Consider the following 26,820-nt stretch of genomic DNA (forward strand, 5'->3'; position numbering starts at 1 on the left):
CGTAAGTTTATCGTCATCTGCTAACATGTTCAGGTATGATTCCAGTCTCTATGGCAAGGCATTTCTATAGATCAGAAATGAGTCTGGGACACCGGTGGTTCCTCAGAACGATTTTGTAGATGTATATGTGACAATTTTCCGTTCACCTGTCCTGGAGATCTTTTTTTTTTCCTACTTCCCTTCTTGTCGGGGACAGTGGGGGAGTGGGGACAGTCGACATTTTTTTTTTCCAGTTAGTACTTGCTGATTTATATGTATCATAGCATTATAATGTCTCCTTTAATGTACCTTGTCAAGTTGCTCTCTTAATGATCTTTCCCAGTGTGTCAGTCATACTAAATTGTGGGGTTCTTTTGTATGTTATTTTGTCTGTAGGTGCCTGTTTGTGCGCGCGTGTGCACATGAGAGAGAGAGAGAGAGAGAGAGAGAGAGAGAGAGAGAGAGAGAGAGAGAGAGAACGGCAGGAACGATATCAAAAGGTAAAAAAAAAAACTCATCCGCAGCAAAGAGAACCAGCACAAAAACATTATGGCAGAGGCTCGAAGATTTGAAACATGAGACGAACCACGGGCTCCAATCATCCATCAATATATAATATATATATATATATATATATATATATATATATATATATATATATATATATATATATATATCCAGAGAATCGCCCTCAAAACTGACACTATACACCTGTATGACACGTCAACCCTCTCTTCCGTTTCAAATTATCCCTTCACATCTCCCACCTCATCTTCTCCTCTAACTACCCTATTAAAAAGAATTAAGGAAAGAAGGAAAGAGTTTAAAGGTGAAGAAATAAAGACCGTGAGGAAGAAAGAGATTGGGAGGTTAGTCAAAGCTAATCCGAATTTCTGGACCAGATACTTTTTTGTGGAGATGAGGTTAGTCCTAAGGTCTTGAGATAGATGGTAAGATAAATAGATTATAACAGGCACAGGTAGGGTTAATTAGATAGATATCTTTGTAAGCAAGCAATGAATCTACCTATGTAAAGACTTTAGACTTTCATTTGAAAGAAGTTTGGTCTGTGAAAGCAATCTTAACCCAAGATCCTTTCACGGCTACTGGAACATTAACGTGTCCAGAAGTATTTTTTTTTACCCCATGAGATAAAAAAAAAAATCTTGCTTTGCTAAGTCATTTGGAGAGAGAGTTTTCAGACTGGTTTAAGGTCGAGTTCCACTAGAGAGGGAAAGGTGCATGAGAGGACTGGAGAAATGAATGACACAGGTCTGCATAATATTCCCAACATGAAGGCATTAGCTCATAGTACTGAGGTTATGGTGAGAGTAAATAAAGTTAGGGAGGATAAAGAGAATACAAATGGAAAAGAAAATACGACTAGGCTTCACGGTGGCTCGATTCGTTTCCTGGCAATGTTCTGTGCAAACCTGATCGTGCATGAATAACAGTAAAATACGAGTGTATTGATTGATGTGAGTGATGGAAGTGACTGAATGCAGCAAACTGAGGGACATGGGAGTTTTAAGGAAAGGTAGGAGATGCGTGTATCAGATTCTTGTGGCGTGAATGAGTAAAAGTATTTAGTGAAAGGTAAGAAGTTGTATGAAGCTTGTATAGATCAGGAGAAAACGTTTGATAGAGTCGAGTGTGGAATACTTTTTGGGGTATGTTTAGGATACATGGGTTAGGGGGTCAAATGTTAGATGACAAGAAAGCCTTCTGTAAAGTAGCAAATGCAAAGTTGGATAGAGTTGAGCTAAAGTTTATACATGTGGGTGTGCACAGGGCTGTGTAACGTCACCGCGGCTTGTTCACATACACATATGGATTGAGTGATGAGAGAGATGAAAGCACAACTAGGGAAAGGGGATGCAGAAATGGGCTGTGACGTGAGTGTGTGGTACCCAGTGGCAAGGCTGTTTTGCGGACGATACTGTGTTGTTTGCTGAGAGTAAAGAGTTCCAGAAGATTTTAAGTGTATTTTATGATGTGTAGGCGTAGGTGATTGAAGGGAAATGCAAGTAGAAATGAAGTAATGGTGTTGGCAAGGAAACATATGAAAGTATAGGTTTTGCAAAATCATATAGAGTAAAGGAAGAAAGTGTATTAAATCGTGTTATAGATGGGGGGGGGGGGGAGAAAGACTGAAAAAGGTGAATTTAAGTATTTAGGAACGATTTGGGTAAGTTTGTCGATATGGAAGTAGATATTAGGGCGGGAGCAGTATAGCATATTCCTCCTAACCCTGACCTATTCAGCCAAAACATTGACATAGAATGTCACACAGGGGTCAAGAATCCAGAGTGTAGGAATGTGCTATTTGAGAGAGCAAGTGGAATGGCTAGATGGAATGAAGAAATAAACGAAGGGGTGTATAAGAACTGCGGTATGGCAAGAAATGCAAAGGCAATGAATTGTGGTGGGAAAGAGTGTGTGTGCAGGATTTCAGGACATTATGAAATGTGCTTGATGAAAAAACCCAGAGGTCACATAAGCGAGTTTCCGACTTCCCATAGACCAATATATCACTTATATAGGTGAACCTTTTTTTAGAGAGAGAGAGAGAGAGAGAGAGAGAGAGAGAGAGAGAGAGAGAGAGAGAGAGAGAGAGAGAATAAATTGAAAGGTATAAGAAGTATGTAAAAGAAGTAAGGTAGAGGTGTAATTATTAGAAGAGGCAGAGGGAAGCATGAATTATGGGTAAACTGGAGAGGTAGTGGAAAATTGTCTTGAGTGGTACAAGGCGACAGGACATGTGTTAGGAAGCAAAACTTTCGTGTAAACGTATCTGGAAAAAAAACTGATGTGAGTCACCCATGGAAGACGTCAGGTCATACATAAAATGTTCGTTACTAAGAGCGTCTTTCCCACAAACATCAATAACAAACAATCGTTCATGTTATCTGGAGAGGGAACGTGTCCTAAAAGCAGCTGCGAGGCCATTTTTTTTGTTTTCAGTCAATAATAAATGTTCAGTGATAGTGGGCTTATCTCACTGAAGACTAGATGTTGTAAACGAGCTTGGATAATATTAGAAAACAGGTCCAAGACATTGATAGAAATTCCCCTTCGTATCCTGGTTGGTGTTAGGTATTATCAACTGAACAGTTGACCCACTGGGGGAGGTGGGGGACGAGCTGACGAACTTGCAGATCCCCGGAGTCCGGCGGCCACTAGGGAATTACCCATTGTGAAGCGGTCCTCTCTTCCTATAAAGTCTTCCAAAGTTGAGCTCTTCCTTTAGTATCTTCTTAGGAGCAGTGTGACTTACTACTACGCAACGCAGTGAATATGTTTTACGAAAATTTTGTCATGTAAGTGCCCTTAAGTGCGTCAGCGTTATTGAACAAAGTTTGTGATGTGTGTAACAGCCTGGAGGACATCAAGAGCTCTTATTTGCGTAATGTCATACACACTCATACAGGTGGTTTAAAGGATAAAGGATCGAATACCTTATGGTGAATGTGAATAGGATCAGATCGGTTAAAAAGGCCGCGATAGAGGATTGGATCCTCTTCCAACGCCATCCCCGTCGTCGCCCTCCGTAAATATTATTGGAACCGTGGGGATTTCCCAGCCCCTGTAAACAGTGTGTGTGTCTCTAGTGCGAGAGTTGTCTCGACCAATGTTTCCCTAATTTCCGAGTGTCATAGGAGGAGAATACCAAAATTGGTAAGGCAGAACCTCAGCGAGTGGGTAGAGAACATGGCGGATGAGTGAGCGTGAAATATATACTCCTGTTTGGGAGTTAGTGTTCAAGGCCAGCTCGTGTTGTCACGAGAGGGAGGACAGAGCCGTGAGAAGTAGCAAAGTGTTGCTCACATACGCTCACACCCCACGGGATTACTGTGACAGATCCTGAACCACGTCGCAACTGCGACCTCAAGTAACAAGGTTACTTTCTGCGTATATATGCAGAATATTCCAGAGACCGTGTTGCGTTACTGTCCAGCGTAAGTTTGCCTCGAGAAAAGTTTGGGGGGTCTTCAAGAAGCGAGTGATGACGTCCTTGTGACAACGCCTTGTTTAAGCCTTTGGCATGTGTTAGGGGCTTCACACGAAGCTCAAGGGTGCTTGTATGAGGGATTTCTCGTGAAATTATGAGACTGAAGTACAAAATATGAGACTGGGGTACAGATGTTGGGCTGAAGATGGGGGAAAAGTGCTTTTATTCCACTCTGGGGAAAATGTTTAGTAAAGTTTCAAGTAAAGGGGACCTCAGAAATTACTTTTATTTCAGAGAAACGCATATCAATTGATGTTATTCGTAATAGAATTGATATAGGCTAAGGGAACATGATTTCGTGGATGTTACGTTTTGTAAGTGATAGATAAGTGGCAGTGAAGACGGCCGTGATCACCAGCAGGGCAGAAATGAGTAAAAAAACTGCTTAATATCAACAAGATCTATGAAAACCGTTCTTAATTTCGTATAGGAGCCGATATATGCCTTAATTTTTAGTACTTGAGTGGTTATATACCAACACCATGGTTGTCCACTGCCTTTGTACCTTATGCTATTGGAATAAGGAAACACACAGAACACACAGCCATCACATTCATCGAATTTATCGTCTCTCAAGTATATAAACCACATTATATCTCCCATATTTTTACAAATTACATTGAAACCGGGTAAAATTTAGGCTTTTCAAGGAAGTTGAATGAGATTTTTATAGTTTTGATGATGGGGAGTGTTTCACTTACAATCATATTTTCCCCGATCTTTATGACCCACTTCTCACATCCATCTCCTAATATGTAGCAAGTGTGTATAGGGTTGCAGTTGGACATGGTACATTGTGCTGAGTCAGGTTTTTGTTCTGAGACCTTCATACTCATTTGAATTTCCAGCTCAGCTATTACCATACATCTAGACATGTCGCTATCAACCTGACAGCAAAAATCACACATCACATTTTCCCATTATTTGTCATATTGTAATTGCATTGTCAAAGTGAGAAGATAGATTTATGCAGTAACTTTTTTTCGTTTTTTTCCTAGTAAATAGTTTATCTCATAATTGTTAGCATTTTTATTTGAAGATTAACTTAGTTTCTTATATTCATAGAGTTTCTTATTTTCATACATATTATTTTGTTGTAAATATGTAAATACTGCTATCTTAAAGAATATCAAAAATAGGTAGAATGTGTGGGAAATATGTGGTTGATACATATGGGATGTGTGAAATCATGCCTGACAAAATATTCTTATTTAGGTGAATTTAAAACAAAATCAAAACAAGAAAAAATATATTTATATAAAGTACTTACATAGACAAGATGCCAGCTAACGTCCATGGTATATGTTAAACTTTGTCACAACCTCTTTTATCAATGTAGATGAAAGTATTCTATTTTGGAAGACTTTTTTTTTCAATGATTTATGATATGGTAGATATTCTCAAATGGGAATTTTTATATATATATATATATAGATATATATATATATATATATATATATATATATATATATATATATATATATATATATATATATATATTTTGTGCCTGGGTTAACTAAACGTTTAGAGAGTTTCCACTGTGTATTGTATATCATAGGATGAAAGTGTTATTATTAGATCTTTTCATGGTGTAGATCACTTCCGATAAGTGTAAGGAGTCCCATCATGTACATTTCTTTCAAATCCTTAAGTTATATTGGTGGTTCCCTCAAACTGGAATATATCAAATATTTGTTGACGTTCAGAGATACTTCAGTTAACGTTGATGCACCACATCTGGGCCTGGTTATTTTTTGCGATTCATTTAGTAATTTATACGTCTAAAACCTATGCAGTATGTGATTTTGTTACAGTGATGTATTGGTATTACTGCAATATCATTGTGTTAACAGTTTTGTTGGTTTATTGTAATGAATTGTATGTTGGCTGAATAGTGTCTGAATATATATTATGGAGGACTCTGGTGTTCTTTATATCCAAAAGAACCATTACCAGGCATGCCAACATCCCCAACTGTCACAAATAAATGGTCATGGCCTCTGTTCTGTAAATCTATTGCAGTGACTTCAGTTTACTATGTCACCTGCTGAAAGGAAAAAATGTTGCTTAAGTGTAAGCAATGAATATTAGTGTGCTTCACTCAAAAATACTAGAAACATTGATGAAATCAAGTACTTCTGTACATTATACTGGACAGTTGTACTAATTTGAAAAAAAGTACAAAGAACACCAATACAAAGAAAACCAAATCCTTACTGATTAGGTGATATGGATAAGCAATGTAGGTGATACAGTACAGTGTATCAGAATTTTGCAGGTGTAGTACATGAATGATATGTGATTTCATAATCATTAACAGCTATGATGCTATGCTTCCCAATATTTTTAAGAAATTAATTATTGATAAAACTACAATTATGTTTAGATTTAAAGGTTGAAATGAGGATGAAGTGAGCTTTATTCAAAATTTGATGTAGCATCAGTGATGAGCTGCACAGTGTTTAGTCAATTTGCAATACACAGTTCCAAATTGTTTTCAAGCAAAATTTTAGATGGATATTCTTGCCTTTTATAGCCTAACATTAATATTTTTCATGTTCTTTCAGTGGTGGGATGAATTCCCCATACAGTGGAGAGTCTGCATCTCCTTATTCTTCAGACCAGTCTGTTGGAGTCCCATCCCCTCCAACAGTTGTTGCAGCCTTTAACCGTCCTTATGATGGTAAGTGAAGTAAAACATAGATGAAGATTATTTGTTTAAAGATGCGGATTGCTACCCTCTATTTGTATGTATAAGATACTTGTAGTAGGTTGTCACAAAGATATACACAAAGATAAGAATATAGGGCAATATGGGTGTATAACTCTTTCCCTATAAAAACGCAAAATAGTAGTAGTAGTGTACTACCATACTGACTAAGGAGTGTTAAATTGGTGCTTGGAACCATCTAAAACTCTTGCTAGGATTACTGGTCTTGATTTTTGTCTCAGTAAAGCTAAATTACAGTGCTACTCTTACTATCTTCTTTCTGTGTACTTGTTATTTACTTCATTTCCTTACATTGTTCTCTTCACTTCTCATTTCTCAAAAAAAAAAAAACAAGAAATAAAAATAGTCAAGTCTAGCAACTTTGTGGCATTCTAGTCCCCAGCATGAGGTGCTAAGGATTCCTGGTTTTTATTACCATTGGGAGGAAAGGCTTGGGCAGTTGTGGTATTGGTTCCTCTCATGATGTTTTCTCCTCTAATAGACCTGATTTTTTACCCAGAAATTACATCACTTATGGTTCTTTTTTAGAAATTCTTTTCTGTCATATATCTTCTGGCTCTTACTGTACCTTTCTTTTTAATAGCTAACTGTTGTCTGAGGTTTAATTGTTTAATGGTGTTCTCACAAATTCCTTTCATGTCTTATAATCTCACAATTCCACTTCAAATGGACAGGTCCAAGTTTATTCCAGTACCAGCACAGTTGGTATCACTGAAACCTCTAACCTGCCTTGGAACCTCTCTTTGCCTGTGAATAGTCTCTCTGATTATAGAAAGGACCAATCCATCTTAGTATTATCACTGATCTCATAGCTAGGGAAGGTTTGTTTTAAGATACTAGACAGCACTGAGTTCAAAGCAGTGCGACTTATCAACTTTCCCAGTCTGACCTCAACACTGTACTGATTTACTTTCCTTCATCTTTGTATTTTATTTTGGGTGCTGCTCTTTATTTTAGGTGCTGCTCTCGGGAGTTATCTGTTAGTCTGCTTCAGCCCATTAGCTCCACCACATATTCTTGGGAAGCTATTGCATCACATGATTAATGTGTGGGCTGCAGGGAAGTCAAGGTTAGGATGTTGTAATGCATTTCTTTTCCTATAGTGCCCTTTCATTTTTTTTTCTAGGTTTGTTTTCCATTTCCTTCAAGGGTCCTGTAGGAGCAGCTCTCTTTTTCTCTCTCTTTCTCTCTAACCCTTTTTCATGTGCAAATGAAGGCCTGGCTTTGATATGGACTTTTGTTCATGATTTTGTTTGTAGTGAGCATGAGTTTGAACTTATTTATATATCAACCATAGTTATTTCTTCATTTCCAGAAATTTGTCTGGAATAGACAACTTTGTGAGTGGTCTTTTGTATTTATATAGATAGGAATTAGTGTGAAAACTGGTTTTCTATTTGAATTTCGAGTAATACATATAACTGATTTACAGCCGTTCATTATGATGGGCCATATATCCAGATCTTGGAACAGCCACAGTCAAAATTCCGCTTCCGCTACAAAAGTGAAATGGTGGGCACTCATGGACAGTTGAAGGCTGATCGAGCAGATAAAAATAGAGCAGTTTTCCCTACAGTGAAGGTAAGTTTCATGCATAGAGATACACATTCAGTAGTTTCGGGGAATTATGTAGGTACAGCAAAAATGTCAAAAATCTGTTCTTTCCAGAACCAAGAAAATTTTTTATTTTAGAATTTATGGATTTTAGAAATATGGGCAAAAGAATTTTTGGTCTGAATGTTATAAGCTTAACAGTATTTAAAGTACCTAATGCAGGTATAAGTAATAGTTGCTTGTAATATATGTAAACATATTGTCTAAAATGTCCAGTATATACTTACTGAAATTATTTACGACAGACTCATGCTCTAAGTTGGTGGTAATTTTGAATGAGCTGGGCCTAAGATTTTGAGAGCTTATGGATTTTAGAGATTTAAGTATTACATTCTACCTCTACTAAATATATAGATAGCTAAAATAGCAAAGAACTTTGTCAGGTAAACTCTAGATTAACACTTGTGATATGTGTGTGACAGGAGAGAACTACAGTAGTGTTAATCTGATAAGCTATGCTGTTAGTACCATGTAAGCCTTGCTTTTTGAAGAAATCTTGTAGGTACTCAGATTTGAATTGGTAGGTTCACATTTTTTTGGCTGAACAAAGAATGTTAGATTGGAATAGCAGTAAGAAAGGAAAGTAAAGAAGTGTCGAGAAGTATTTAGAAACACCAAAAATGAATTGATATATATATATCCCTGGGGATAGAAGAGAAAGAATACTTCCCACGTATTCCCTGCGTGTCATAGAAGGCGACTAAAAGGGGAGGGAGCGGGGGGCTGGAAATCCTCCCCTCTCAATTTTTTTTTAATTTTCCAAAAGAAGGAACAGAGAAGGGGGCCAGGTGAGGATATTCCCTCAGTGGCCCAGTTCTCTGTTCTTAACGCTACCTCGCTAACGCAGGAAATGGCGAATGATTTGAAAAAAAAAAAAAAAAAGATATATGAATTAATATATTTTTGCTTTGTCGCTGTCTCCCGCGTTCGCGAGGTAGCGCAAGGAAACAGACGAAAGAATAGCCCCATCCCACCCACATACACATGTATATGCATACACGTCCACACACGCAAATATTCATACCTATACATCTCAATATATACATATATATATATACACACACAGACATATACATATATACATATGTACGTAATTCATACTGTCTGCCTTTATTCATTCCCATTGCCACCTCGCCACACATGGAATAACAACCCCCTCACGTGTGCGAGGTAGCGCTAGGAAAGACAACAAAAGGCCCCATTCGTTCACACTCAGTCTCTAGCTGTCATGTAATAATGCACTGAAATCACAGCTCCCTTTCCACTTCCAGGCCCCACAGAACTTTCCATGGTTTACCCCAGACGCTTCACATACCCTGGTTCAATCCATTGACAGCGCGTTGACCCCGGTATACCACATCGTTCGAATTCACTCTATTCCTTGCACGCCTATCACCCTCCTGCATGTTCAGGCCCTGATCACTCAAAATCTTTTTCACTCCATCTTTCCACCTCCAGTTTGGTCTCCCACTTCTCCTCGTTCCCTCCACCTCTGACACATATATCCTCTTGGTCAATCTTTCCTCACTCATTCTCTCCACATGACCAAACCATTTTAAAACACCCTCTTTATATTTTGCTTTGCCCTGTCTCCCGTGTCAGCGAGGTAGTGCAAGAAACAATTGAAAGAATGGCCCAACCCACCCACATACACTTGTATATACACACACGTCCACACACACAAATATACATACCTATACATCTCAGTATATACATATATATATACACACACAGACATATACATATATACACATGTACATAATTCATGTACATAATTCATACTGTCTGCCTTTATTCATTCCCATCGCCACCTCGCCACACATGGAATAACAACCCCCTCCTCCCTCATGTGTGCGAGGTAGCGCTAGGAAAGACAACAAAAGGCCCCATTCGTTCACACTCAGTCTCTAGCTGTTATGTAATAATGCACTGAAACCACAGCTCCCTTTCCACTTCCAGGCCCCACAGAGCTTTCCATGGTTTACCCCAGACGCTTCACATACCCTGGTTCAATCCATTGACAGCACGTCGACCCCAGTATACCACATCGTTCGAATTCACTCTATTCCTTGCACGCCTTTCACCCTCCTGCATGTTCAGGCCCCGATCACTCAAAATCTTTTTCACTCCATCTTTCCACTCCCAATTTGGTCTCCTACTTCTCCTCGTTCTCTTCACCTCTGACATATATCCTCTTTGTCAATCTTTCCTCACTCATTCTCTTCATGTGACCAAACCATTTTAAAACACCCTCTTTATATTTTGCTCTGTCCTGTCTCCCGTGTCAGGGAGGTAGTGCAAGAAACAAGTGAAAGAATGGCCCAACCCGCCCACATACACTTGTATATACATACACGTCCACACACGCAAATATACATACCTATACATCTCAAAGTATACATATATATACACACACAGACATATACATATATACACATGTACGTGATTCATACTGTCTGCCTTTATTCATTCCCATCACTACCCCGCCACACACAAAATAACAACCCCCTCCCCCCTCATGTGCATGGGGTAGCACTAGGAAAAGACAGCAAAGGCCACATTCATTCACAGTCTGTAGCTGTCATGCAATAATGCACCGAAACACAGCTCCCTTTCCACATCCAGGCCCCACAGAACTTTCCATGGTTTACCCCAGATACTTCACATGCCCTGGTTCAATTCATTGACAGAATGTCGACCCCGGTATACCACATCGTTCCAGTTCACTCTATTCCTTGCACGCCTTTCACCCTCCTTCATGTTCAGGCCCCGATCACTCAAAATCATTTTCACTCCATCTTTCCACCTCCAATTTGGTCTCCCACTTCTCGTTCCCTCCACCTCTGACACATATATCCTCTTGGTCAAAAGATAGCCGTGAATTATATATATGTTATCCATGGGGATAGAGGAGAAAGAATACTGCCATTTATTCCTAGCATGTTGTAGAAGGTGTTTAAGAGGGGCAGGAGTGATTGGCTGGAAATCCTCCCTGCCTGTATTACTTTCCAAAAGAAAGAACAGAGCATGTATCCAAGTTGGAATTTTTCCCTCTAAGGCCCTTGTCATCTGTTTTTGATGCTACCTCACTCATGCTGGAAAGTGTGAGCATATGTAAAAATGAAAATGCACCCTATCCTTTCTAGGTATCTATTTTAATGATCAACCTCTGTGGGTGGATGAACAGGTGGGTTGGCTTTGGTCCAACTGCCACAACCAGGATTCAAACCTATACACTCAACCCTTGGCAGACCTTGAATGCATCACTTGTAGGGATGCTAACTGCTACACTGTGGAGGTAGACATGACATTAGGTAGAAGTAGTTGGTAGGGACATAAAGTAGGAGCCTCTGTAAACACTATGCTAGAGTTGCTTTTTTGCCAGTGACTTGTTAAGTGTAAAGCACTAAAGGCTAAGAAGCAGTTCATGGAGGGAACATGATTTAGAGATGCAGAAGGATTTAGTTCAGAAATTAACTGATTCTTGTGTGTCATCTTTTACAGTTGGGAAAGTGGGACCATGGGCCTGCAGTTATTCGCCTTGCACTTTACACAGCGGAGGACAATGTCAATCAACGTAAACGTCATGTGCATGAGCTCTCAGGAAAGAACTGTGATAAAGAGACAGGCATTTGTGAAGTTGTTGTTGATGAAAAATGTGATTACACTGCAGTGTGAGTCATAAATGAGAATTTGTACTGTATAATGTCTTGTAACATCTGCCATTAGTTTCTTGCATAAATGAATAACTAATTGTTTGTTTGAGTGAAATATTTAAAGTATTTGATGTAGATGCTGTTTAATTCTTCCGATCATATTCTAATACTCATGATAGTTCTCATAGCCTTTAGTTACAATTCAACTGGGATAAATGTTTTTTCAGTGAATTATATTTACTTATGAGCTGTTTGGATTGTCCATGGAACTCATCATCTTTGTGAATGTTTTCACTTTTTGGAATGATATCTGGCCTAAAAATAGTTTTTCCTTTTTTTTAACCAACTCAATTTTACATTTAGTTTTCAGAATCTTGGAATCATTCACATTGCTAAGCGAGACACAAGGGAAATAATTATGCAGCGCAAGAGGGAGGAGTTGATGGCACATGCAAGGCTTCGAAAACCAAATTTTACCCATGATGAAATTAGAAGGAGCATTACACCAACAGATCTCAAGAAGGTGAGATGCATGACTGATGTAACCTTTTATAGTACAGTTAATAAGAAACTCATTTTCCTTTAAGCATTGAAATCTTGGTAATCCCTTGTTATTTTCAACTTTTTGAGCTCCAGTGCTTAAGGACATGTGGTGTAAGGGGATTAATTAGATAAGAAATGTAAGGGTAAGAGAGAGGTAAGAATATGGTTGAGAGAGCTGAAGAGGTTGTGCTGAAATGATTTGGACACATGTAGAGAATGAGTTAGATGACAATGGAGATACATGTGTAAGAAGGGGAGGGGACAAGGAGAAGAGGATGACCCAAATCAGCAACAGAAGGATGAAGTGAATTAAGATCTTGAGTGCTTAGGGCCTGAGCATGCATAAGGAGAAAGGTGTTAGTGGGAAAGAGTGGATTAGAATGATGGGGTATACAGGGGTCTACATGCTTCTTGAAATTTAAGGTTAAGCTTAGCTCATGAAAGTAATGATGTTTCATAGAATGTAAGGATAATCCAAAATCTTGTAACAAGTACTGGAGTAGGAGAATTGTGAATTATAGTCATGTTAGATTTTAGATATAGAAATATTATTAAATAAGAGGAATTGGGAAGCAGATTTTAGGGTTTTAAAGATTTTGTCATAAAAGTTTGCCTACAGAAATAAGGGCACATAAAGTAGATCTCTTCATTTGACAAGCTAATTTTGCTTTCACTGTTTTATACTTCAGCATGTTCTTTATTTTTCATTTTCTAAGAAGATAGAATTTCTAATACCTTTATGGTATTTCATAACCTTTCAAGAAAAGTTTTTTGGCATCAGCAATGTGATTTTGACAAATATAGGTGTATCTTAATGTTTGCCATGACTTTTGTCAATTTGCAGATGGATGATGAAGCAGAGGAGGAGGCCAAGAATATGGATCTGAACAAGGTGGTTTTGAGGTTCCAGGCATTTCAGTATGACAAGAGCATTGAAAGCTACCGACCCATCACCCTACCTGTTGACTCTGAAGTTGTTTTCAACCTCAGTAAGTTAAAAAGAAGTTCATGTTTGTACTTTGTTTCTAATGTTGTGTCATTACACAAAGGCTTAGGTTAAAAAAATGTGAGTACTTGAATTATGGAGTTGTAAGTCTATGGAAGTCTGTGGAAGGTATTAAGAATATATGGTGTGGGAGGAAAGTTGTTAGAAGCAGTGAAAAGTTTTTATCGAGGATGTAAGGCATGTGTACGTGTAGGAAGAGAGGAAAGTGATTGGTTCTCAGTGAATGTAGGTTTGCGGCAGGGGTGTGTGATGTCTCCATGGTTGTTTAATTTGTTTATGGATGGGGTTGTTAGGGAGGTAAATGCAAGAGTTTTGGAAAGAGGGGCAAGTATGAAGTCTGTTGGGGATGAGAGAGCCTGGGAAGTGAGTCAGTTGTTGTTCGCTGATGATACAGCGCTGGTGGCTGATTCATGTGAGAAACTGCAGAAGCTGGTGACTGAGTTTGGAAAAGTGTGTGGAAGAAGAAAGTTAAGAGTAAATGTGAATAAGAGCAAGGTTATTAGGTACAGTAGGGTTGAGGGTCAAGTCAATTGGGAGGTGAGTTTGAATGGAGAAAAACTGGAGGAAGTGAAGTGTTTTAAATATCTGGGAGTGGATCTGGCAGCGGATGGAACCATGGAAGCGGAAGTGGATCATAGGGTGGGGGAGGGGGTGAAAATCCTGGGGGCCTTGAAGAATGTGTGGAAGTCGAGAACATTATCTCGGAAAGCAAAAATGGGTATGTTTGAAGGGAATAGTGGTTCCAACAATGTTGTATGGTTGCGAGGCGTGGGCTATGGATAGAGTTGTGCGCAGGAGGATGGATGTGCTGGAAATGAGATGTTTGAGGACAATGTGTGGTGTGAGGTGGTTTGATCGAGTGAGTAATGTAAGGGTAAGAGAGATGTGTGGTAATAAAAAGAGCGTGGTTGAGAGAGCAGAAGAGGGTGTTTTGAAGTGGTTTGGGCACATGGAGAGGATGAGTGAGGAGAGATTGACCAAGAAGATATATGTGTCGGAGGTGGAGGGAACAAGGAGAAGAGGGAGACCAAATTGGAGGTGGAAGGATGGAGTGAAAAGGATTTTGTGTGATCGGGGCCTGAACATGCAGGAGGGTGAAAGGAGGGCAAGGAATAGAGTGAATTGGAGCGATGTGGTATACCGGGGTTGACGTGCTGTCAGTGGATTGAATCGGGGCATGTGAAGCGTCTGGGGTAAACCATGGAAAGCTGTGTAGGTATGTATATTTGCGTGTGTGGACGTATGTATATACATGTGTATGGGGGGGGGGTTTGGGCCATTTCTTTCGTCTGTTTCCTTGCGCTACCTCGCAAACGCGGGAGACAGCGACAAAGTATAATAAAAAAAAAAATAATAAGTCTATTGAATAAGATGTATGGGAGAGTGGTGGTATGCACTGAATGTATGATTAGGGAGGAGCATAATGGTTTTTTCCATATTTGTTTGCCATTTTTTTGATTGGGAAGGTTGCGCCAGGAACTGATGAAGCAATGGCCTTGTTTGCTCACTTATGCTCACAGGTTTCAGAACTTTTTGATTTAATGTTTTTGAAATATAAACTTGAAAAATTGGAAATTTTACACTTTGTGTAGTTGCAATAAGTTTTATAGTTAATTCATACAAATACTTTTAGAAAGTTAAAATTTTGTTAAAGGAGAAAAAGTTATTTGTCTTTTTATCAACAGAGAATGCTACAACAGGAGAGTTGAAGATTGTGAGGATGTCTGCTTGCTCAGCCCCTTGCACAGGAGGAACAGAAATCTGGTTATTGGTAGAAAAAGTTAGAAGAAGTAAGTGAAATATATTGTTAAATTACATATATTTATTGTATGTCCAGATGTTTCTTAATTATTTGTTCAGTAGTTTTCATCATCAATTACTTCATCTGTCTGTTTATCTATGTCTCTGACGCCCATTCCCTGTGGGAACTCCCATCAAAGGGTGGCCATAGCAGTTACTTCATTATCATAGATATTTGGGCTTTTAAGGTTGATGCATAAGTATGAAATATAGAACCATGAGAGTACAGTTTTGATATGGAAGACCGAAGGTAGTAAGACATTTGAAAGTTTTTATAAACTGCTTGAAAATAGTATGGTGAATGGAGAGAGCAGTAAGTTCATCGTGGTTCCTTATGCTATTGCCCTTTTTTTTTTTTCAGATTTTGTTCAGATCAAATTCTTTGAGTTGGATGAAAATGATAGAGAGGTTTGGACAGCATATGGAGACTTCACTGATGCTGATGTGCACCACCAGTATGCCATTGTATTCAGGTCAGTGTTTGATATTTTAGGAATTTTGTTAATGATTTTTATAGGTTTTGATTCCCCAGCTATATTTAGATATACTTCATTTTATGTATTTATTTGCTTTGTCGCTGTCTCCCGCGTTAGCTAGGTAGCGCAAGGAAACAGACGAAAGGATGGCCCAACCCACCCACATACACATGTATATACATACACGTCCACACACGCAAATATACATACCTATACATCTCAACATATACATATATATACACACACAGACATATACATATATACACATGTACATAATTCATACTGTCTGCCTTTATTCATTCCCATCGCCACCCCGCCACACATGAAATAACAACCCCCTTCCCCCTCATGTGTGCGAGGTAGTGCTAGGAAAAGACAACAAAGGCCACATTCGTTCACACTCAGTCTCTAGCTGTCATGTAATAATGCACTGAAACCACAGCTCCCTTTCCACATCCAGGCCCCACAGAACTTTCCATGGTTTACCCCAGACGCTTCACATGCCCTGGTTCAATCCATTGACAGCACATCGACCCCGGTATACCACATTGTTCCAGTTCACTCTATTCCTTGCACGCCTTTCACCCTCCTTCATGTTCAGGCCCCTATCACTCAAAATCTTTTTCACTTCATCTTTCCACCTCCAATTTGGTTTCCCACTTCTCCTCGTTCCCTCCACCTCTGACACAGATATCCTCTTGGTCAATCTTTCCTCACTCATTCTCTCCATGTGACCAAACCATTTCAAAACACCCTCTTTTGCTCTCTCAACCACACTCTTTTTATGACCACACATCTATCTTACCCTAGTATTACTTACTCGATCAAACCACCTCACACCACATTTTGTCCTCAAACATCTCATTTTCAGCACATCCACCCTCCTGTGCACAACTCTTATCATAGCCCATGCCTCGCAACCATACGACATTGTTGGAACCACAATTCCTTCAAACATACCCATTTTTGCTTTCCGAGATAATGTTCTCGACTTCCACACATTATTCAAGGCTTCCAGAATTTTCGCCCCCTCCCCCACCCTATGATTCACTTCTGCTTCCATGGTTCCATGGTTATACACTGGGTATGAGCTAAGAGTATGTATGAGTTATATAAAAGGATATATATATTTATGTATTTATTTCAATTTCTAAAAAGGGAGTCAAGCAGGGAGTGCTCATCCTCCTTGAAGGCTCAGATTGGGGGTTGTGTGAATGTATGGATGTAACCAAGATGAGCAGAAAGGAGAGATAGGTAGAATGTTTGAGGAAAGAAACGTGGATGTTTTGGCTCTGAGTATAATGAAGCTTAAGGTAAAGGGGAAGAGTCATTTGGGAAAGTCTTGGGAGTAAAGTCAGGGAATAGTGAGAGGACAAGAGCTAAGGAAGGAGTAGCACTCCTGAAGCAGTTGTGGGAGTATGTTATAGAGTGTAAGAAAGTAAATTCTGGATTGATGGTTTGAAAAGAGAGATATACATAAGTATATATATGTGAGTCGGAGAGATGGTCAAAGGGCATTATTGGGTTACATTTTAATCGATAGGCATGCAAAAGAGAGACTTTTGGATGTTAGTGTGCTGAGATGGGCAGCTGGAGGGATGTATGATCACTATCTTGTGGAGGCAAAGGTGAAGATTTGTAGAGGTTTTCAAGAAAGAAGAGAGAATGTTGGGGAGAAGAGAGTGGTGAGAGTAAGTGAGTTCAGAAAGGAGACTTGTGTGAGGAAGTACATGGAGAAACTGAGTGTAGAATGGCAAAAGGTGAGAGCAAATGACGTGAGGGGAGTGTGTGAGGAATGACTGGGAGATGTATAAAAGAAAGCGGCAGGAGGTCAAGAAAAAGGTGCAAGGGTTGGAAAAGAGGGCAAATGAGAGTTGGGGTGAGAGAGTATCATTAAAGTGTAGGGAGAATAAAAAAATGTTTTGAAAGAAGGGAAATAACGTGCTTAAGAGGAGAACAAATGGGAACATCGGTGAAGGGGGCAAGTGGGGAAGTGATAACAAGTAATGATGAAGTGAGAAGGAGATGGAGTGAGTGTTTTGAAAGTTTTTGAGTGTGTTTGATATAGTGGCATATATAGGGCGTTTTGGTCAGAATGGTGCATGGAGATGATCAGGGAGAATGGTTTGGTTTAAGAGAGAAGAGTTAGTGAAAGCTTTGCGTAAGATGAAATCTGGCAAGGCAGCGGGTTTGGATGGTATTGTGGTAGAAATTATTAAAATAGGGGGTGACTGTTTTGTTGATTGGTTGGTAAGGATATTCATTGTATGCATGGATCATGGTGAAATGCCTGAGTATTGGCAGAATGCAGGCATAGTGCCATTGTACAAAGGCAAAGGGTATAAAGGTGAGTGTTGGAACTGCAGAGGCATAAGTTTGTTGAGTATTCCTGGGAAATTATTTTGGAGGGTATTGATTGAGAGGGTGAAGGCATGTACAGAGCATCAGATTAGGGAAGAGCAGCGTGGTTTCCGAAGTGGTAGAGGATATGTGGATCAGGTGTTTGCTATGAAGAATGTATTTGAGAAATAGTTAGAAAAACAGATGGATTTGTAAGCAGCATTTATGGATCTAGAGAAGGCATATGATGGGGATCATAGATATGCTTTGTGGAAGGTTTTATGAGTATATGGTATGGGAGGTAAGTTGCTAGAAGCAGTAAAAAGTGTTTACCAAGAATGTAACGCATGCGTACGAGTAGGAAGAGAGGAGAGTGATTGGTTCCCAATGAATGTTGGTCTATGGCAAGGGTGTGTAATGTTCCCATGGTTGTTTAATTTGTTTATGGAGGGGGTGGTTAGGGAGATAAATGCAAGAGTTTTGGAGAGAGGGGCAAGTATGCAGCCCGTTGGGGATGAGAGGGCCTGGGAGGATGAGTCAGTTTTGTTTGCCAATGATACAGCTCTGGTGGCTGATTTGAGTGTGAAACTGCAGAAGTTGGTGAATTAGTGTGGAAAAATAAGTGAAAAGAAAAAGTTGAGAGTAAATGTGAATAAGAGCAATGTTCTTAGGTTCACTAGGGTTGAGGAACAGGTTAATTGGGATGTAAGTTTGGATGGAGAAAATTTGGAGGAAGTGAAGTGTTTTAGATATCTTGGAGTGGATTTCGCAGTGAATGGAACCATGGAATTGAGTCACTGGGTGGGGGAGGGGGCAAAGATTCTTGGAGCAATGAAGAATGTGTGAAAGGAGAGAATGTTATCTCAGAGAGCAAAAATGGGTAAGTTTGAAGGAATGGTAGTTCCAACAATGTTATATGGTTGTGAGGCATGGGCAATAGATACGGATGTGCAGAGGAGGTTGGACTGTTGGAAATGAAATGTTCGAGGACAATATGTGGTGTGAGGTGGTTTGATTGAGTAATTAATGAAAGGGTGAGAGAGAGATGTGAGGAAATAAAAAGTGTGATTGAGAGAGCAGAAGAGGGTGTTGAAGTGGTTTGGACATATGGAGGGAATGAGTGAGGAAAGACTGACAAAGAGGATACATGTGTCAGAGGTGGAAGGAACAAGGAGAAGCAAGAGACCAAAGTGGAGGTTGAGGGATGGAGTGAAAAAAATTTTGAATTATTAGGGCCTGAACATACAGGAGGGTGATAGGCGTGTAAGGAATAGAGTGAATTGGTCCAATGTGGTGTACTGGGGTCAACTTTCTGTCAATGTATAAAAACATGGATTTGTGTGTGACATTTATGGATCAGGAGAAGGCATATGATAGGGTTGATAGAGATGCGTTGTGGAAGGTCTTAAGAATATATGGTGAAGGAGGTATGCTGCTGGAAGTAGTGAGAAGTTTTTATCAGTGGTCTAAGGCATTTGTATGAGTAGGAAGAGAGGAGAGTGAATGGTTCCCGCTGAAGGTTGGTCTGTAGGGGTGTGTGATATCACCATGGTTGTTTAATTTGATTATGAATAGGGAATTAAGGAAGGTAAATTCAAGAGTCTTGGAGAGATGGGCAAGTCTGTTGGGATGAGAAGCCTGTGAAGTGAGTAGTTGTTTGTTGATGATACAGCACTGATGGCTGATTCGAGTGTGAAAAGCAGAAGTTGATGACTGAGTTTGGAAGAGTGTGTGAAAGGAGTACATTGACAGCATGTTGACCCAGGTATACCACATCATTTCAGTTTACTCTGTTCCATGCCCACCTTTCACCCTCCTGCTTGTTCAGGCCCCATTTGCTCAAAACTTTTTCACTCCATCCTTATAACTCCAATTTGGTTTCCCTAGTCTCCGTGTTCCCTCCCATTCTGACACATATATGATCTTTGTCAACCTTCCCTCACTCATTCTCTCCATATGTCCAAACCATTTCAGCTGGGGTATCTAAATTTGTAAGGACGTAACCAAGGTTAGAATAGAGCATTGAAGTATCTGGGGTAAACCATGTCAAGTTCTGTAGTGCCTGGTTGTGGATAGGAAATTGTGGTTTTGGTGCATGGAGAATGGATTTGAGTGGATGTGGCCTTTCTTCATCTGTTCCTGGCAGTACCTCATTAATGTGAGAAATGTTGATCAAGTATAAAAACAAAAATTTGATCCCGTGAAATTTAGAGCTTGAATATTGATGATAGATTGTAATGATATCAGTTCACACCTGTATATACATGTGTATTTTTTTCAAATTTCAGGACTCCAGCATATCGATATACAAACTTGAATACATCTGTTCGGGTCAAAATACAGCTTGAACGACCCACTGATAGAGATACGAGTGAACCTCTTGACTTCACATATCTCCCAGACAGTAAGTCTTTGATATTTTGCTAGAGTTGAATTTAGATGAAATCTATCCTTAGGTTTTGAGGTTGTTTGATGAATTAGACACTTCCTCACAGTTTAAGCATAAGTCAGAAATAAATTATCATTTCATGATGGATCATAGAATCAACCTTTCCTTACTCATTGTCTCCACATTTCAGCACACCTCCTGCTCTCTCAATCACACTTTTTTTTTATTACCACACTTCTCTTTTACCCTTACATTACTAACTTGATCAAACCACCTCACACCATATATTGTCCTCAAACATTTGATTTCTAACACATCCACTATTCTTTGCACAACCTTATTTATGGCCCATGCCTCACATCTGTACAATGTCAGTAGGACTACTATTTCTTTAAACATACCCATTTTTGCCCTCTCAGATAACACTTTCTCATTCCATACATTCTCCAGTGCTTCTAGAACCTTTGCCCCTATCCCTACCTTACGACACACTGTTTCCCATGTCAGCGAGGTAGCGCCAGGAAACAGACGAAGAATGGCCCATCCACTCATATACATACATATATGCATAAACACCCATACATGTACATATACATATAGACATCATCATATACAAATATACTGACATATACATACACATTATCCCTGGGGATAGGGGAGAAAGAATACCTTCCATGTATTCCCTGTGTAGTAGAAGGCGGCTAAAAGGGGAGGGAGAGGGGGGCCTGGAAATCCTCTCCTCTCGTTTTTTTTTTTAATTTTCCAAAAGAAGGAACGGAGAAGGGGGCCAGGTGAGGATATTCCCTCAAAGGCCCAAGCCTCTGTTATTAATGCTACCTTGCTAACGTGGGAAATGGCGAATAGTTTGAAAGAAAGAGATACATACACATACATATATACATATGCACATATTCATAACTGCTTGCCTTCATCCATTCCTAGTGCCACCTCATCCCACAGAAAACAGCATTGCTACCTCCTGCTTCAGTAAGGTGGTGCTAGGAAAACAGACAAAAAGGCCGCATTCATTCATGCTCAGTCTCTAGTTGTCATGTGTGATGCATCAAAATTACAGCTCCTCCTTATCCACATCGAGACCCCACAGACCTTTCCCTGGTTTGCCCCAGACATTTCACATGCCCTGGTTCTGTCCATTGACAGCACGTCGACCCTGGTATACCACATCGTTCCAATTCACTCTATTCCGCACACACCTCTCACCCTCATGTATATTCAGGCAGCACTCACTTAAAATCTTTTTCACCCCATCCTTCCACCTCCAGTTTGGTCTCCCACTGCTCCTTGTTCCCTCCACCTCTGACACATACATCCTATTTGTCAACCATTCCTCACCCATTCTCTCCATATGTCCAAACCATTTCAACACATCCTCTTCTGCTGTCTCAACTACACACTTTTTATTTCCAAACATCCCTCTGACCCTTTCATTATTTACTCAAACCACCTGACACCACATATTGTCTCAAACATTTCATTTCCAGCACATCCACCCTCTTCTGCACAACCCTATCTTTGCTCATGCCCCACAACCTTATAATACTGTTGGAACTACTATTCCTTTAAACGTACCCATTTTTGCTCTTTGAGATAACATATTTTTCCTTCCACACATTCCTCGTCTCTCCACCCACACACACACACCCACCCACCCTACCCTACCCTACCCTACCCTGTGACTCTCTTCCACTTCCATGGTTCCATTTGCTGCTAAGTCCACTTCCAGATATCTAAAACACTTCTTCCTCTAATTTTTCTCCACGCAAACTTACATCCCAACCAACTTGTCCCTCAACCCTGCTGAACCTAATAACCTTGCTCTTATTCATATTTATTCTCAACTTTCTCCTTTCACACTTTTCTAAATTCAGTCACCAACTTCTGCAGTTTCTCACTTGAATCAGCCACCAGTGCTGTATCATTGGCAAACAACAACTGGCTCTCTTCCCAGGTCCTCTCATCCCCAACAGACTGCTTACTCGCCCCTCTTTCCAAACTCTAGGGATAGGGGAAAGATTACTGCACATGTATTCCCCTGTGTATTGTTGAAGGCAATTAATGGGAATTGGAGCAAGTGGCTGAAAATCCTCCCTTCCAGTATTATTTTTCAAAAGAAGGAACAGAGCAAAGAGCCAAGAGAGGATTTCTTCATTCTAAGGCTCTATCATCTGGTCTTGATGCTACCTCGCTCTTGCAGGAAATGGTGAGCATGGATAAAAAAAAATGTATATACCGTAAACTCTCATTTTAACAGACCCTGATACGACAGATTTTGGATTTAACGGACCTGGCAAATAGTTATACATTAATTAATAATGATTTGAAAAAAGTCAAAAGTCTCAAATGCCACACCATGCGTATTTCATACTGCTCTTGTTTTTAGTAGCATGGGGTATACTTACTTAGTTTTGGTCTCACTCTGACTCAAGCTGTTTTGTGGTCAGGTTGCATACAGAGAATTTTCACTTTATTTGTTAGAAAGTTTTGCAATCCTTAAGATTCAAAATGGCATCAAGTGATAGAGGAGCTAAAAGAAAGCATGTGAACTGTATATTGTATTACAGTATAATGTATATTTTACTAAGTAACAGCTCAAAGGTTACATTAAACTTAGTGGACACCCCCTGCCCCATATTAGTCCATTAAATCGAGGGTTAACTGTATATATCTATGTTTTATTATACTTGATCACTGTTTCCCATGTTAGCAAGGCAGCACCAGGAAACAGGTGAAGAAAGACCCATCCACTCGCATTTACATATATTCACAAATACATACACACATACATACGTACATACATGAATACATACATACATAATACATACATATACACATGCATACATACACATATATTATATTTATTTGTTTATTTTGCTTTGTCGCTGTCTCCCGTGTTAGCAAGGTAGTGCAAGGAAACAGACGAAAGAATGGCCCAACCCACCCACATACACATTTATATACATACACATCCACACACACAAATATTCATATCTATACATCTCAACGTATACATATATATACACACACAGACATATACATATATACACATGTGCATAATTCATAGTCTGCCTTTATTCATTCCCATCGCCACCTCGCCACGCATGAAATAACAACCCCCTCCCCCCTCATGTGTGCGAGTTAGTGCTAGGAAAAGACAACAAAGGCCCCATTCGTTCACATTCAGTCTCTAGCTGTCATGTAATAATGCAACGAAACACAGCTCCCTTTCCACATCCAGGCCCCACATAAATTTCCATGGTTTACCCCAGACGCTTCACACATATATGTATACAAATATACACATATACATAGTCATACTTGCTCACCATTGTCCTTTCCCAGTGCTACCCTGCCCCACAGGAAACAGCATCACCACCCCCTGCATCAGCAAGGTAGCACCAGGAAACATACAAAGAAAGGCCACGTCCATTTCCTAGCTTTTTTTCCTCCATACGTATTCCCCATTCCCTGCATTAGCGAGGTCATGTCAACAACAGAGGACTGAACCTTAGAAGGGATATCCTCACTTGGCCCCCTTCTGTGTTCCTTCTTTTGGAAAAGTATTAACTGGAAGGGAGGATTTCCAGCCTCCCTTTCTAGACATTCTTCAGTGCACCCAGGACCTTTGTCTCCTCACTCACCCAATGGCTAACTTCATCTCCCATTTTTCCATATGCTGCCATATCCACTTACAGTTATATGAAATACTTCACTTTCTCCAGGTTCTCTCCATTAAAACTCCCACTCAAATAACTTCTGCCTTTTCATAGCTGAGCTTTATAACATTGCTTTTATTCACATTTACTCTTTCCTTTCACACACCCTTCCAGACTCAGAAACCATCTGCATTTTCTCATTTATATCTGCCACCAGTGCTTTATCATCAGCAAACATTAAGTAACTTGCCACTCAGGCTCCACCCCACCCTTGACAGACTGCAAATTGCCTGTCTCCAAGACCCTCACATTCATCTGCACCATCCCATTCAGAAATAGATTAAACAGCCACGGAAATGTCACAAACCCCTGACACAGACCTGCCTGGAACCTACTCACCCTTCTCTCTTCCTTCTTGCACACACACCTTACTTTGTAGAAATTCTCTGCCTCTTGTACTAGCTTTCTTCCCTCACCATATATCTGTAACACCCTTCACAAGGCATCTCAATCAGTTCTGTCATGTGCTTTCTCCAGATTCATAAATGCTATATACTAATCCTTCTGTTTCTCCTAAGTATACATGTGTATCATTCACATTCTTCAATGGAAACACCTGAACAACACATCCTTTTTCACTCCCCTATAATCCTCCCCATTTTGATGCTCTGTGCATGTCACCACTCTTACAACTTACCAGCCTAACAAACTTTACCTTTCGAAGTTGAACATTTGAATTTTTTCCCCCTTGCCTTTATACAATTGAACTACTTTAGCATTACACCAATCCTCAGGCACCTCACCATGATCTGTACAGACATTGAAATTCTTAATTAACCAAATACAACACAATCACCCCCTTTCTTAAGAAGTTCAAACTCACCCACTCTAGCCATGGGTGTACTTCATCTTGTGCAAAGATTTGACCATTTCTTACCTTTTACCTTTAACTTAACTTCTTGCCATAACTCTGTCACTTTGCTTATATTCACATCAAAACACCCCACATATGCCACCCAATCTTTGAACCCATTCAACATTCCTTCAAAATACTCACTTCATCATCTCTTCCTCATTTTTGCCTGTTACCACTGCCCTATTTGCCCCTTTCACCTATGTTCCCATTCATTATCTTTGTTTTTTCTTACACTATAAACCACCTTTCAAAACATTTTGTTATTCTACCTGAACCTTTCTGTCTGTCTATACCTTTGATACCTGTTCTGTTCGGGAACTCTCACAAGGGTGTGGCCACGTCAAAAAAGTCTGCATGATTGATGAACTCTGGTGCTTTTTAGCCTTAAGTCCCTCACTCTTAACAGGCCATAGGCAAAGGGCAACTCTAGTGCAGTGTTTTCAGAGGCTTCTACCCAATGCTCCCACCAATTACTATTACCTAATGTATCTACCTAATGCTCTCAACTGATGTTCTTACATATTGCTACTACTGCCTAATGCTCCTCACTATTGTTCCTACCTTCTACTTCTATCTATTACATCTGCTATTTTGCTGAAAGGTAGGGCTAGGACAAAAAAAATAGGGTTGTGAATGATGTGTGTGAGTTAAGTGTTGTCAGATGTTGTGTGTGACAAGGAGAGATTGCATGTTTGTGAACAGAATGCCAACAGTCCCTATGTGGTGAGGCAGAAAGAAAAGACAGCTATTGGGGTCAAAGGAGTGCAGCTTGACAACCACTGAAATGCTGGCTCACTATCTTTTCTCACAAGACCACCTCCCACCTTCTGCAGTGAAATGAAATGTCTGAGGACAATATGTGGAGTGACAAAGGTTGTTTGAATATATTTATAGGGTAAGAGAGGTATGTGGTAGCAAGAGGATTACACATGATATCTGAAGAGGGCATGTTGAAATGGCTTGGACATACAGAGATAAGTAAAACGAGGATGACTAAAAGGGTATGCATATTGGAAGTGGAGGGAACAAGGAAAAGATAGAAATAAAGAATGAGGTTGAAGGTTGGCATGAAAGATGCTTTGAGGGGTCAAGACTCGAACATCCAAGAGGTTGAATCATGCATGGGCAAGAGCAAATTGGAGCAGTGTGGCACACAGGGGTTGACATTTGATCAGTAGGTAGTAGTTGGTAGACCACTATTGATTAAGGAGGTACATTACCTGCCTGGGTATCAAGAGGGTTAGTGATGGCCATATTGAGCCAGCACTTCACAGGATGTCAAGTTGCACTCCTCTGATCCAGGTAGCTGTCTTTTTTTTTTTTTTTTTTTTTTTGCCTCACCCACACATGGACAATTGGTATTCTGTCCGCAAACATGTACTCTCTTCTTGTTACACATAACACTTGACAACACTCAACTCCCATGGCCCATTCTTCATAACTCTAGATCTTCCTGTGGTGAGCACCTTCTGCTAGCCCTGCTGTTTGGTAAATTGGTAGGAGCAGTAGCTAGAAGTTAGTAGGTAGGAACATTTAGGCAGGAGATTCAGGTAGAAACATTAGGTAGAAGCATAAGTTAGGAACATTAGGCAGGAGCATTAGTTAGTAGTAGTCAGTAGGAATATTAGGTAGGAGCCTGTGCAAACACCCCTGTGTTACCCTCTGCTAGCAACCTGTGAAGGGT

General features: G+C 39.9%; 1 protein-coding gene across 1 annotated transcript in view; it reads left to right on the plus strand.

Moving 5' to 3' along the window:
- Nucleotides 1-3,104: 3,104 nt before the first annotated feature.
- Nucleotides 3,105-26,820, plus strand: part of LOC139746834 (uncharacterized) — a 79,047-nt gene continuing 55,331 nt past the window's right edge. Inside the window, exons 1-9 of the mRNA XM_071658429.1 lie at nucleotides 3,105-3,299; nucleotides 6,559-6,674; nucleotides 8,155-8,303; nucleotides 11,841-12,010; nucleotides 12,356-12,515; nucleotides 13,380-13,524; nucleotides 15,227-15,331; nucleotides 15,703-15,814; nucleotides 20,446-20,561. Coding sequence (XP_071514530.1) covers nucleotides 3,277-3,299; nucleotides 6,559-6,674; nucleotides 8,155-8,303; nucleotides 11,841-12,010; nucleotides 12,356-12,515; nucleotides 13,380-13,524; nucleotides 15,227-15,331; nucleotides 15,703-15,814; nucleotides 20,446-20,561 — 1,096 coding nt within the window. The 5' untranslated portion in view covers nucleotides 3,105-3,276. The remainder of the gene's footprint in view (nucleotides 3,300-6,558; nucleotides 6,675-8,154; nucleotides 8,304-11,840; nucleotides 12,011-12,355; nucleotides 12,516-13,379; nucleotides 13,525-15,226; nucleotides 15,332-15,702; nucleotides 15,815-20,445; nucleotides 20,562-26,820) is intronic.

Source organism: Panulirus ornatus, chromosome 66 (assembly GCF_036320965.1).
Source record: "Panulirus ornatus isolate Po-2019 chromosome 66, ASM3632096v1, whole genome shotgun sequence".
NCBI classification, from domain to species: Eukaryota; Metazoa; Arthropoda; class Malacostraca; order Decapoda; family Palinuridae; genus Panulirus; species Panulirus ornatus.